This window comes from Theropithecus gelada, chromosome 3, assembly GCF_003255815.1.
Source record: "Theropithecus gelada isolate Dixy chromosome 3, Tgel_1.0, whole genome shotgun sequence".
NCBI lineage: Eukaryota > Metazoa > Chordata > Mammalia > Primates > Cercopithecidae > Theropithecus > Theropithecus gelada.
Window position 1 is genome coordinate 105,025,878 of NC_037670.1, and position 14,433 is coordinate 105,040,310.

Sequence of the window (14,433 nt, forward strand, 5' to 3'; positions counted from 1 at the left end):
CAGAAGAATGGTGGGAACCCGGGAGGCGGAGCTTGCGGTGGGCTGAGATCATGCCACTGCACTCCAGCCTGGGGGAAAGAGAGAGACTCCATCTCAAAACAAAACAAAACAAAACAAAAAAACCACTAGCACATGAAAAGATGCTTAACATCTTCAGCCACTAGGAAATGCAAATTAATACCACAATGATGTATCATTTCACATCCACTAATATTGCTATAATTAAAAAAGGACAGATAATTACAAGTGTTGGTGAGGATGCAGAGAAATTGGAATTCTTATACATTGGTAGGAATGGACAATAATGAAGACACTTTGGAAAAGAGTCTGGTAGTTCCTCAAAAGGTTAAACAGAGTCACCATAACAGCAATTCCAACCCTAGGTATATACCCAAGAGAAATGCAAACAGTATATTCACACAAAAACTTGTATACAAATGTTTATAGAAGCATTATTCACAATAGCCAAAAAGTAAAACAATCCAAATTTCCATTAACTGATAACTGAATAAATAAAATCCATATAACTGATTAATATTTGGCCATAAAAAGAAAGTCACCGATAACAGGCTAAACATGGGTGAACCTTAAAAACACTACACTAAGTTAAAAAAAAAATTCAGTTGCAAAAGGCCACGTTGTATGATTCCATTGATATGAAGTGTCTAGAATCACCACCAAAAAATCCGTAAGCAGATTAGTGGCTGCCTAGGGCCAAGAGTATTACAGGGAAATGAGAGTCCACTGTGAAAGGATAAAATGTTTCTTTTTGGGATGATGAAAATGCTGTAAAATTGATTGTAGTGATGGTTGTATAACTCTGAATCTCTTAAAAACCACTGAATTGTACACTAAATGAGTATAAACTGGATGGCATGTGAATTGTATCTTAATAAAGCCGTTACTAAAAAAGTACTTTTCAGACAGGTCGTTACATCAAAGAAAAAAAGGATTCAAATATCCCATGTAACCTTACCTTGGATACTTCTTCCTTCCCATTATTTTCTTTAATGAATACCTTTTCTAATTCAGGGCTTATTCCTTCTACATTGCAGGGCACACGTGAAACAGATGATTTTGGCACTGATATATTTGACAGTGGCATAGGAACTGACCTTGATCCAGTAGCCTATGAGATAAGATAAAGGTGGTATCAAATTATTTATGGTCAAAGCAATTAAGAACTAAGGAGTACGGTAAATATTAAAATTGAAACTCAATGAACAGAGTTATTTCTGACCTTCCAAATACAATAAAAATTCAGGTGCACATAGAGAAATTTAGGTTCTGTACTAAGAAAGTAAAATGAAAATTACATAGTCAAAATAATCATTTCAAATCCCTTTATGTAAGTATAAAGGCATAGCTGTATAATGTATATACTTGTTCAGTAGAATGGCAGAATCTTCTGCATTATTTACATTGTTTTCCTTTTTCTATTTCACGGGAACAGCATAGTTGAAGTCACGTAACTTAAATATATCACGTAAGTCCACTGCATAGCTCTGTATGAGTATGTTTAAAAGATGTTTGTTTTCTGTATAGTGACAATTACCTTCTAGTATCTTCCATTTCCATCTAAGAAAATCTGTTGGATTATTAAGTCATGTGGCAACAGTATTATGCTAAGCTCAACAACTCACTTGACAATTTAAAGGCTGTTTTCAAAAGTCCTTGGCAGGAGTTCTCAAAAATTAACTACCACTAATAGTTGTTAAGTAAAAAGTGTAAGACAAGACTTTTGATGCTTAAGGATTTATACAACAGGAAAGAATAAGAAAAATAAAGATTAATAAGGTAAAAATTAAAACAACAAATGACCTCTATCTTACACTGAATCAAGTTGACATACACGATCTGTGATAAGGTAGACTGCTAATCATGGGTTAGCACACTAATAATATTTCCCATACAATGGTGTATTCTTGCCAACTGTGAGTTGCTGCTCATCAATGTCTTTTGTCTCTTATTGATGCATGAACTTTTTTCATATTGAAGTTTTCACTCTTTTTCATATATTACTATCAAGTATTTTTTCAAATACTGTTGACTCTTGAACAACATGGGTTTGACCTGTGCAGGTCGACTTACATACAGATTTTCTTCCACCTCTGCCACCCCGAGACAGCAAGACCAACCTCTCCTCTTTTTTCTCCTCCTCAGCTTACTCAACGTGAAGACAATGGGGAGGAAGACCTTTATGATGATTCATTTCCACTTAATGAACACTGAACATATTTTTTCTTTCTTATGATTTTATTAATGATTTCTTTTCCCTAGCTTACTTTATTAAAGAATATAGTATATAATACATGAAACATACAAAATATGTTAAGCGACTATTTTATGTTATCAGTAAGGCTTCTGTGCAGCAGTAGGCTGTTAGTAGGTTAAGTTTTTGGGAACCCAAAAGTTACAAACAAATTTTCAACTGCATGAAGGTCGATGCCCCAATCCCCATTGTTGTTGAAGGGTTAACTGTATTTTATCAAATAGGTAATCAACTTTAATCAAATATTTTTCTTTCTGGATTTTTATGGTTTTTCATATTTAAATACTTAATCTATCATGATTTATTTTTGTGTATGGTGTAAAGTCTTAGTATTCTTTTCCCCACACAGTAATCCAACTGCCCCGACATTTCTTTATGGATTCTGTATTTGATTTCCTGGAGCTACTATCTGATAATCCCTAGACAGAGTGCCACTTAATTGCTATAATTTTATATTATATTTTCATATCTTGTAGGAAAAGTCCTTTCAAATTTTCTTTTCTATTAATGGGCACTGGTTTTTCATTGACCCTTGAAGACAACTTTTCAAGTAATAAAAACAATTCATTTAAAATTTGCACTGGAACTCAAAACAATTTCAGGTAAATTGCTATTTGAAAAATACTGAATCTTCCCATCTATTAATGTGTTAAGACTTATATTTCATGTTCTCAAAGATGTATGGTTTACATATTTCTTGTAAGTTTGATTCCAGGTATTTTATATTTTTATCATATTTTCAAACATGTTATTACTAATACAAGAGAAAACTGAATTTGTGTTATGTTTATATTTTATCTAGTCATCTAGTTTCAGTTTTCCCCTTTTCATTATGGAAAATTCCAATCACAAACATAATTCAATAGAGAAACAAAATAAACCCCCTGGTACACATAATCCAACCTCAAAAATTATCAACATTTACCAATTTGTTTCATGTGAACAACCCTTTTTGGTTTTTAGAATACTTTAAAGTGCATTCCAGACTTCATATTCCACCTACAAATATTTCAGTATGTATAGCAAAGGATAATAATTTTTAAGAATAATCACATGGCAAAAATTCAATGTAAAATTGAACAATTGTGTAAGTCTTCTTTGTTAAGTCAATGAGTCAACTGATCTAGTGTAAGTGCATTGGTATCCTAGAGAAAAACTGCTTGAAACACAAACAATATGTTAATTCTATCAGATTAAGAAGAAAAAGGAAGGCATAAAAGAATTTTCACTTCAAATGTCTCAGGCTTGCCAGTTTGTTTTATAGCTTTAATGAGGTATAATCGGCATACAATAAAATTCTCCCATTTTAAGTATGCAATTTGTTGAGCTTTGTTAGTATAGTCACATTTAGAACCTTCTATCATCCAAAAAGTTTCCCTAGGGCCTCTCTGTGGTCAATCCACATCCCTAAAACTTTGTTTTGATAATGTTGCCTTTTTGAGAATTTAACATAACAAATCATATAGTATGTAGCCTTTTGCTCCTGATTTCTTTCACTTAGCATGATGTTTTTGAGATTCAGTCATGTTATTCCGTATATCAGTAGTTCCTTCCATTCTACTGCCTAACAGTATTGCATGGATGCAGGGTTTATGAAGTGTTTATCCACTCATGACTTGATGTTTGTCTATTTCCACTTTCTTTTTTTTTTTTTTTATTATACTTTAAGTTCTAGGGTACATGTGCACAACATGCAGGTTTGTTACATATGTATACATGTGCCATGTTGGTGTGCTGCACCCATTAACTCGTCATTTACATTAGGTATATCTCCTGATGCTATCCCTCCCCCATTCCCCCTCCCCACAATAGGACCCGGTGTGTGATGATCCCCTTCCTGCGTCCAAGTGATCTCATTGTTCAATTTCCACCTATGAGTGAGAACATGTGGTATTTGGTTTTCTGTTTTTGCGATAGTTTGCTGAGAATGATGGTTTCCAGCTGCATCCATGTCTCTACAAAGGACATGCACTCATCCTTTTTTATGGCTGCATAGTATTCTGTGGTGTATATGTGCCACATTTTCTTAATCCAGTCTGTCACTGATGGACATCTGGGTTGATTCCAAGTCTTTGCTATTGTGCAACAGTGCCGCAATAAACATACACGTACATGTGTCTTTATAGCAGCATGACTTATAATCCTTTGGGTATATCCCCAATAATGGGATGGCTGGGTCAAACGGTATTTCTAGTTCTAGATCCTTGAGGAATCGCCACAGTGTCTTCCACAATGGTCGAACTAGCTTACAGTCCCACCAACAGTGTAACAGTGTTCCTATTTCTCCACATCCTCTGCAGCACCTGTTGTTTCCTGATTTTTTAATGATTGCCATTCTAACTGGTGTGAAATGGTATCTCATTGTGGTTTTGATTTGCATTTCTCTGATGGCCAGTGATGATGAGCATTTTTTCATGTGTCTGTTGGCCGTATGAATGTCTTCTTTTGAGAAGTGTCTGTTCATATCCTTTGCCCAGTTTTTGATGGGGTTGTTTGCTTTTTTCTTGTAAATTTGATTGAGTTCTTTATAGGTTCTGGATATTAGCCCTTTGTCAGATGAATAGATTGCAAAAATTTTCTCCCATTCTGTAGGTTTACTGTTCACTCTGATGGCAGTTTCTTTTGCTGCACAGAAGCTGTTTAGTTTAATTAGATCCCATTTGTCAATTTTGGCTTTTGTTGCTGTTGCTTTTGGTGTTTTAGACACGAAGTCCTTGCCCATGCCTATATCTTGAATGGTATTACCTAGGTTTTCTTCTAGGGTTTTTATGGTTTTAGGTCTAACATTTAAGTCTCTAATCCATCTTGAATTAATTTTCGTATAAGGAGTAAGGAAAGGATCCAGTTTCAGCTTTCTACTTATGGCTAGCCAATTTTCCCAGCACCATTTATTAAACAGGGAATCCTTTCCTCATTTCTTGTTTTTGTCAGGTTTGTCAAAGATCAGATGGCTGTAGATTGCTCTGTTCTGTTCCATTGGTCTATATCTCTGTTTTGGTACCAGTACCATGCTGTTTTGGTTAATGTAGCCTTGTAGTACAGTTTGAAGTCAGGTAGCATGATGCCTCCAGCTTTGTTCTTTTGGCTTAGGATTTTGGCAATGCGGGGTCTTTTTTGGTTCCATATGAACTTTAAAGCACTTTTTTCCAATTCTGTGAAGAAAGTCATTGGTAGCTTAATGGGAATGGCACTGATTCTATACATTACCTTGGGCAGTATGGCCATTTTCACAATATTGATTTTTCCTATCCATGAGCATGGTATGTTCTTCCATTTGTTTGTGTCCTCTTTTATTTCACTGAGCAGTGGTTTGTAGTTCTCCTTGAAGAGGTCCTTTACATCTCTTGTAAGTTGGATTCCTAGGTATTTTATTCTCTTTGAAGCTATTGTGAATGGGAATTCATTCATGATTTGGCTCTCTGTTTGTCTGTTACTAGTGTATAAGAATGCTTGTGATTTTTGCATATTGATTTTGTATCCTGAGACTTTGCTAAAGTTGCTTACCAGCTTAAGGAGATTTTGGGCTGAGACAATGGGGTTTTCTAAATATACAATCATGTCATCTGCAAACAGGGACAATTTGACTTCTTCTTTTCCTAACTGAATACCCTTTATTTCTTTCTCTTGCCTGATTGCCCTAGCCAGAACTTCCAACGCTATGTTGAACAGGAGTGGTGAGAGAGCCATTTTTTTTAGTATTATGAATAATGCCTCTGAGAAGATTCATGTACAAGTCTTTGTGTGGACATATGCTTTTATTTCTCATGAATTGATACCAAAGGGTAAAAATTCTAGGTTGAATGGTCAGCATAGGTTTAACTTCTTAAGAAAATGGCAAAATGTTTGCCAAATAGCTGTACCTTTTTGTGTTCCCACCAGCAATGTATGGCTGTTCTGGTTGTTCCACATCCTCATCAACACTTGGTATTGTCAGTATTTTTCATTTTAGCTATCCTATAATTTGTTTTAATAGTCTAGTTAATTCACTTTGATTTTCTAAATATATAATATCCTATGTAAGTAGTAATAATTCTTTTTCTTACTGCCCTGTTCTAGAACCTCTAAACCACTAGAAAATAATATCAATAATTACAGACATCCTTGACTTGATTTTTTAACAATTACGCTACTAATATTTTATTGTTAGGATCTTACTGTATTTGCAGTTAGTCACATTAGGAAATAGCCTATTTTTAGTAAGAGAGTTTTTTTTTTAATCACATGATACTGAGTTTTTATCAAGTGTAATTCAGCATCTAAAAAATCAAATGTTTTTTCTACTTTGGTTTCCTGATGCAATGAACTAAATTAATACATTTCCTAATGTTGAATCATCCTTATCTTTGTGAAACAAACTCTAATCGGGGTTTGTTTTGATATACGGCGTGGGTTTCTTCTGTTACATGACTATTTGGTTCCATGGGATATGTTAGTAATTATTTCTAGGGGAAAATAAAAATGTTAATCCTCAATTTCTTCATATGTAAAATAGGGATAAAATACATAGAGATACAGAGAAAGATGGGTAAAGGAACTGTTAGGAAGATTGAATGAGATAATGCCCATAGCTGCTCAATAAGTGAAGGAAGTAAAGGTTTCAATCCAGGTCAGTATCATCCTTGAGACCACTATCCTCTGTTTTATCTGTTATTAAGAGAAGGCTATCCATTGAGATGGACTCTCGCTCTGTCAGCCAGCCTGGAATGCAGTTGCATGATCTCGGCTCACTGCAACCTCTGCCTCTCAGGTTCAAGTGAGTCTCCTGCCTCAGCCTCCTGAGTGGCTGGGATTACAGGAACCCACCACCAGTCTGGCTAATTTTTTGTATTTTTAGTAGATATGGGGTTTCATTATGTTGGCCAGGCTGGTTTGAAACTCCTGAGCTCAAGTGATCCGCCTGCCTCGGCCTCCTAATGTGCTAGGATTATAGGCGTGAGCCACCATGCCCGGCTGCTTTTTTTTTTTTTTTTTTTTGAGACGGAGTCTCACTGCTGCCCCGGCTGGAGTACAGTGGCATGATCTTGGCTCACTGCAAGCTCCGCCTCCCGGGTTCACGCCATTCTGCTGCCTCAGCCTCCCAAGTAGCTGGGACTACAGGTGCTTGCCACCACGGCTAACTTGTGTTTGTATTTTTTTAGTAGAGACAGGGTTTCACCATGTTAGCCAGGATGGTCTCGATCTCCTGACCTCATGATCTACCCGCCTTGGCCTCCCAAAGTGCTGGAATTATAGGCGTGAGCCACCAAGTCCGGCCGCCTGACTGCTTTTTAACAATCTTTTTATAACAATTTAACAAACTAGTAATTTAGTAAAGCTAAAGATTTATGGTTTTTTAATGCTGAAATGATGAATTCTCCTCCTTAAAGAATGAAAAGTAATTATTCAAATCTGGACAAGAAGAAGTTAGCCTACCTGAGTATGACTGATTGTTATATGGTTGCCATGAAGAGGTGACTGGCGATCTTTCTCCTTACTGTGACGACTACTCTGTTTACTGCGTTGTAGCTGCTGTCTCAGTTTGGCAATCTGCTTTGGGGGCAGGGAAAGAGAAGCAAGAAGAGAATAAAAGTGAATACCAAATTTTTATATTTATTTCTTCAGTTTTGGGGTATTGATTAAAAAAATTTCAAGTTTCTAAGAAGAGACAGTATTTCACCACAATGATTTACCCTTGAAAGTTTTTAGGATTAAGATTATTAAAAATGAGAAATAAATATATACTACAAATGCTTCACTTGTACAAATTTTAATAGTGTTATTGGTAAATATGCTAACTACATTTACCCAGATTATTTCAGATTTTACCTTTGTAACACCAGAAATATCTTCCTATTTGAAAACCTTTTATAAGATGAAAAATAGTATTTCAAATGCCTACTGATTAAAATTAAACCTGAATTCTAAACATAGGCACATTAGTTTCTAAGTTCCTGTCTTACATAAACAAAATGGATCTGGTTTATCAATTACTAAACACTTTAAAATTGTAAATCCCATGATGTTGTGGAGAATCAAAGCTATTTAGTATTAGTAAATTATTAATATATTACTATATATATTGCTCTTCAATCACAAAACCTATAAAAACAAATATAATTTAGGGTATATTCTCCTAAAAGGAAGGTTCACACTTTCCTGGTTTCACAGAAAAGTCATTACTATAATATGACCTGGAATTCATTAAACTACTTACATATTTTAGGTGATGTAAAAAAATTTCTGAGTATTTTAAAGGAAACCATTAACAATTTGGGGGAAGTCATTTAATATTGGTATTATTTTCCTTGTAGAAAAGATGATGTTAATCAATTAATAATTATTCCCTGAACATCTACGATGAGCCCAGAGAGATACAACAAAGATACAATGTATTACAAAATTATCTAAATACTTACCTTGAATAACCATGGCAATATAAAGCACAATAGAAAATTACTATTAAAGCCTATAAATGCTCAAGGGTAAAAGTATATAGGTTGCTGAGAAAACTAATGTTTACCTGTGGTTAACAGTAGAAGAGAAAACAATATAGAAGAAAATGAAGCACCCAAACAAGGAAGAATTTATATCCTTTCTTTTATGCTGAGATCTTTAGATCCCTTTAAGTTTTTTAAAGCTCTATGTAGCTTATGGATCTCTCATAAAATGTGCTTGCAAAAGATGTACAAATAAGATTATGTTAATATTTGTGTTCCTTCCTCTCTGTTGAACTGACATAATTTTCTTGCAGAGAACATTAATTTTCATAAGAAAATGATCAAAATTTGTAGGTAATTGATATAAATCAAGACCGATAATTCTCTATGATAAAAAAGAAATAGGATTTCAAATTATACAATTCATTTAATTAGGACAGAGGTATAAAAGCAAAACCAGAAAAGCTTTTATGAAAGAGCTCAGAATGCCTAGAGATTAATAATATAATTTGTACTTGCTCATTTAAAAAATATTTAAAAACCTTAAAATTGATAAATATTAGTCAACCTATTTTTTCAAGGCTTCTGAGATGTCAAAATAAGCCAGAAAAGTTTTGTTCTAAGCCGACTTAACAAACCCTTGAAGATGAAGCCTACATCATGCTACAAACCTTACTTCACTTAGATTACCAACCTAAATAATACAATCCTATAGCTTTTCACAGGTACTGTGAATTCCAAAGACAGACCTTCTTTGGGACATAACATAGTTATGCTCGTGTTTACAATTCAGTGGGAATTAGGATAAAAGTCCATCTTCCTAAATATATATTATATACTTGGCATATTTCAAATTCTAGTCAAGAAGTATGTGAGAAGCCTTCTTTCAACTTGAAACAGGTCCCAATTACACTAGCTCCAAGGTTTTAAAAAGTTAGGGAATAAGTCAGCTGGGTGCAGTGGCTCACACCTGTAATCCCAGCACTCTGAGAGGCCAAGGTGGGTGGATCAGGAGTTCAAGACCAGCCTGGCCAACATGGTGAAATCCTGTCTCTGCTAAAAAAAAAAAATACAAAAATTAGCCAGACGTGGTGGTGTGGGCCTGTAATCCCAGCTACTTGGGAGACTGAAGCAAAAAAATTGCTTGAACCTGGGAGGGGGAGGTTGCAGTGAGCCAAGATCCCACCACTGCACTCCAACCTGGCCAACAGTGCGAGACTCTGTCTCAAAAAAAAAAAAAAAAAAAACACCATGAAAAAGTTAGGAAACACGTGATCCTGGGTCACAAGGAATAAATAATAACTATATAGAGAGAAATTAGCATAGTCACAAAGAAAAGATTAAAGCATTTATGAAATTAAATGAAGAAAAACCAGAAACTGGCCTTACTTAACATCTGAGAACCAGAAACACATTTTTTGAAAACTTAGTAACATCAGCTCTGTTTACTTGCTACTTTTGTCCTGTTTATTTCCCCCACTACTGTTAACATTTTAAAAAATAAATAAATAAAAAATGCAAAACCAAAACCCTCATCCTCAAAAGACTGGTTGAGCACTTTTGCCTCAAGGACTGAAGAAGACAGAAATCTTTCTCAGAAAGAATTATATTCCACCATAGAGCAGGGAAATGGGAAATCTTAACTTAAAAGGATTAAGTGATGGCAGTGAGAAAGGAAGCAGGATTTGGGGGCTTTGGGAAGAGAAGAAAAAAAGAAGGGAGCTAGCCTAAAACCAGGAAAAATGTTATAGGTTATCACTAGCAAGAGACCTGGTGTCCTCAGTTCATCCTTCTTATCCACAGGTACCACTGCACCATGATACCAGCACAACCATCATAGGTAGCTGGAAAGAGAAGTAATCCTTATTTCTAGTGTTAGGACAATGTGGGAAGTATGCCACTGCTACCCTAAGACAGACCACTAAACAATATTTGCTATAGAAAGACCACCCATTACATACAGTGGTTAAGGTCTCTCTATCGCACTACTATAGGTTGGTTTATAAACCAAGATTCCACAGAACAGTGTTTCAGTGGGAAAAACACATCCTGGGTGTGAGACATCTAACTGATAACCAAACTTTTAAGACATAACCAACTCAAAACTAGGAAATTAATCTTGGAAGTTAGCTCCCCACAACTTAAGAACAACCTTTTGAAAAGAAAAAATCCAATACATAAACTATAATAATTTGTATTCAATAGTTAGAAACTCTGAATATTTAAAGATAACCTGCCCTAGGGTGCCATCTTTGGTTTGCGGTTTGAGTGTTAAGCAAGCATTAAGGCACCAGACTGAGGGGTAAATTCAGGCCAGACCAAGCTCTACTTAGCAAGCTGTAGCCTTAGCAGAATACTCAGGCTACCTGAGAGAAGACTTTTCCTTCACTAAAAGACACTGCCCTTTAAAAAAAAAAAAATCTTATGCTAGTGGGGCTGCATCTACTTAGAGGGAGTGTTTTTATCTAATTCACACAAAGGTGACCTATAGAGTAGCACCTGTCCAGAACATGGTGACTAAAGCTAAAATCCTATTTAACAGGAACCAAAAGTAATAACTAAAATTCTTTTCATCTTTGAAAACGAAGGCAGAGAGACCATTAGAATAAAAAGGCAGACCATATACTGGGAAAAGATATTTACAACATATATATCCAATGAAGAATTCATATCCACAGTATGTAAAGAACACCTACAAAGCAATAAGAAAAAGTCTAAGAGTAGGCAAAAGACTTGAACAGGTACTTAGCCAAAGAGAATATCCAAATGGTCAGTATGCATAAAAATGGTGCTCAACATCATTCTAATGAGGGAAATATAAATTAACACCCATCATAATGTCGAAACTTAAAAGATGACAAAACCAAAAAATGACAAAGACATCAAACAACTGGAACTCTCCTTCCATTGCTGGCGGTGAAGGGTGTTCTTTTATTTTAACATAGTAGCCTTGACCACAGAAGATTTTCTGGGGAAGTGCTTATATCCTCAATACTAGGTCACTCAAGGTAATAGCTCAAGAGCAGAAAGCAGAGACCTGACTCAAATTAGGCAAAAATTCTTAGTTCAGTTACCTGGATGGAGAAATGAATGACATGTCCAAGGCTGTAATTAGGTTCTAAGGTTCTTAGTAGGAAACAGTACTAACAGAAGAGAGAATCACGCTGATTACTGAAGAGGGCTGGGGAGCTATGCTTCCTGCCTTGCATGGCAAAGAGGAATGAGCTACCGGAAAATAGAAGACCTCTGCAAACATACAACTATGATGTCTATTTCTGTTAATGACATTTCTAACAATTAACAGACATTAGAACACACCCTCTTCATGTAAAGGGATATTCCTATAATAGAAATTCATCCTTTGCCAAATGCAGGTAATACAATTTTAAACAAATTATAATTCAACATGCTGAAAATGCTCTGATGATGCACTTCTGCGTAATAACATATTCTTTCTAGCAATTATTAAGAGTAATTATAGGCCAGTTTGTCTGATGACTGTGTCAATTAACAATAGAAAAGCATCATTAAAATTTTCCTATCTAATTATTTATTGAGTACCAGCATTGTAGAAGGCACTCTGCTACTTGCTTTTATGTGAATGATCTCATTTATTTTTCAACAAAAGCACATGAGCTAGGTACTATTGAGGTGAAGAAATACAGGTAGAAAGGTTAAAAAAATCTTGCTAAAAGTCACACTATTAAGTGGTAAACAAGTGTTTGGACTCAGTAAGTGGAATTCCAGAGTCTGCTCTCTTCCTCACCATTCTATACTGACTGGAGAATGAAGTTAACAACTCACAAGGAGATAAAGCTTTACAAAAATTACAGACAAATGGGAATGGAAAAGGTGACAAAGGCTGAACTGAGATAACTCCTTCCCCAAAACAATCACTGAAGATATTAACTCAAGTAATTTTTATGAAAATATAATTTGAAAAATCATGAATCTCAAGCTGTTATTCTCTTCTTTATAAAATGGGAAATATATGACAAACTTTAATGCTTTTAAAGATCACGTATCCCAAAAGAAAGGTCTATAGACTAGTTAAAAGCAAATTTTATATATTATATCCCTCAACACATAAATTTTATGTACTATATCCTGCAACAAAAATCTCAAATTTCTAAAAATAAAAATTTTAAACTTCTTCTGCCTTCTTATAAGTATGAATAATCAGTGTTGTTTTCCTGTTTTTCTTTAAAGTGTCAGTAAGTAAACCCTGATGAACAAAATGCTCTTCATTCGACACATGCATACAAACATGTACAAAGAAAATTCATACGTGAAAGCACAATATATATACACAGGGAGGGGTCATCTGTAAGCACATCAACCCCTATACATCCATTCACAAACAGACATGCTTGCCCACATGCAGACTTCACATAAACCCACTGATCCAGGAACAGAGATTCCACATACCACGCACCCCTGAACTCCCAGATTCACCTCTACAGATATAGCTGGCTTTGGGAGAATTTGTATACACATAAGTTTTAATATGGAAACGTATTTACAACTATTAATAAACCATATTTGTCAACAGAGACATTTTAACAATACCAGACGAAAATTTAAAAACATTGTTCACAAACTCATCTGATGCCTCAAATTTATAATATTGCAGATGAGAAAAATTCAAAAACGAAGTATCTTCCCAAGGTGAAACAGCTAAAAAATGGCAAATCCAGTTCTATATCCTTCATTTGTAACCTCTATTACCTAGCAATGCTACTGAATACTGTGTGAATGTTCAACTGTAAATAACTACCAATAAATAACTATTGGCTGATAATTTAAACCACTGCATAACTTTCTTTTTTAATGCTGGAGATATTACAAGCTGTGAAACTGAAATAATAATGAACGAAAATTTAATGAAGCGATTAAATGACTGTATACTAACTTACTGGTAAGTTTCTATATTTTTTGATAAACAATTTGTGTGACCTTCAAAATTGTTCCTATTGGGTCTGGTTTTTAAAATATAATAAAAGGATTATAAAATATATTTACAATTCAATTAATTTAGACAGAGACTTTACTGGATATATGTATTTTAAAAGGTTTATAAAATAATTCCTTTGATTTCAAAGAGATAATACAAAATATTCAGACTATTATCTTGTAGGTCCAGAGAAACCATTATTGCAATTGTTTTTCCCTAATATCATTACAAATATGTACTGAAAATACCAAGAATGAACAGAATGTTAAGGCAGACTGTACCCTCTCAGTAAAACTATAGTTTTATTCAAGTATAAGGAAAGTCTTACTTTAAAAGGGAGACCCTATCAATAATACTCATTAATCAATTTTGACTGGAAGCGAGAAACATCCCTAATCATTTATTTTACTCGTTCAGATGGTTCCATCAAAAAAAATATAACCTACTAATGAGAGTGCTTACTGGTGAAATAAAGAAGCAACATGTGATTTTATTCTTCTTTCCACTGAATGCCTTAAAGAATAGTAAATCTATCTTTTTCAATTTTTGCTTATAAACATCAGAATAGCAAAAAAAAAAAAAAAAAAGAAAGAAGAAAACAACAATATAACAGTTTTACTTATGTTCCCTCTGGGACAAAGAGCAAATGTGCTTACTGCTTGTCATAAAAGCAGTGGACTACCCAAGCTCAGTGTTCCTCTTCTATAATATGATCTACTGTATGTAAGGATCCATCTGAGTCTTCCTAATTTCCCCATGGGACTTGAGGTCCAGGAGAATTGACAATAATT

The 14,433-nt window shown here is 34.6% G+C and overlaps 1 protein-coding gene across 1 annotated transcript in view; it reads right to left on the reverse strand.

Moving 5' to 3' along the window:
• Positions 1-14,433, reverse strand: part of GLCCI1 (glucocorticoid induced 1) — a 131,094-nt gene that overhangs the window by 27,536 nt on the left and 89,125 nt on the right. Inside the window, exons 5-6 of the mRNA XM_025378612.1 lie at positions 7,685-7,801; positions 977-1,129 (exon numbers count right to left, since the gene is read on the reverse strand). Of these exons, the coding sequence (XP_025234397.1) occupies positions 977-1,129; positions 7,685-7,801 (270 nt within the window). The remainder of the gene's footprint in view (positions 1-976; positions 1,130-7,684; positions 7,802-14,433) is intronic.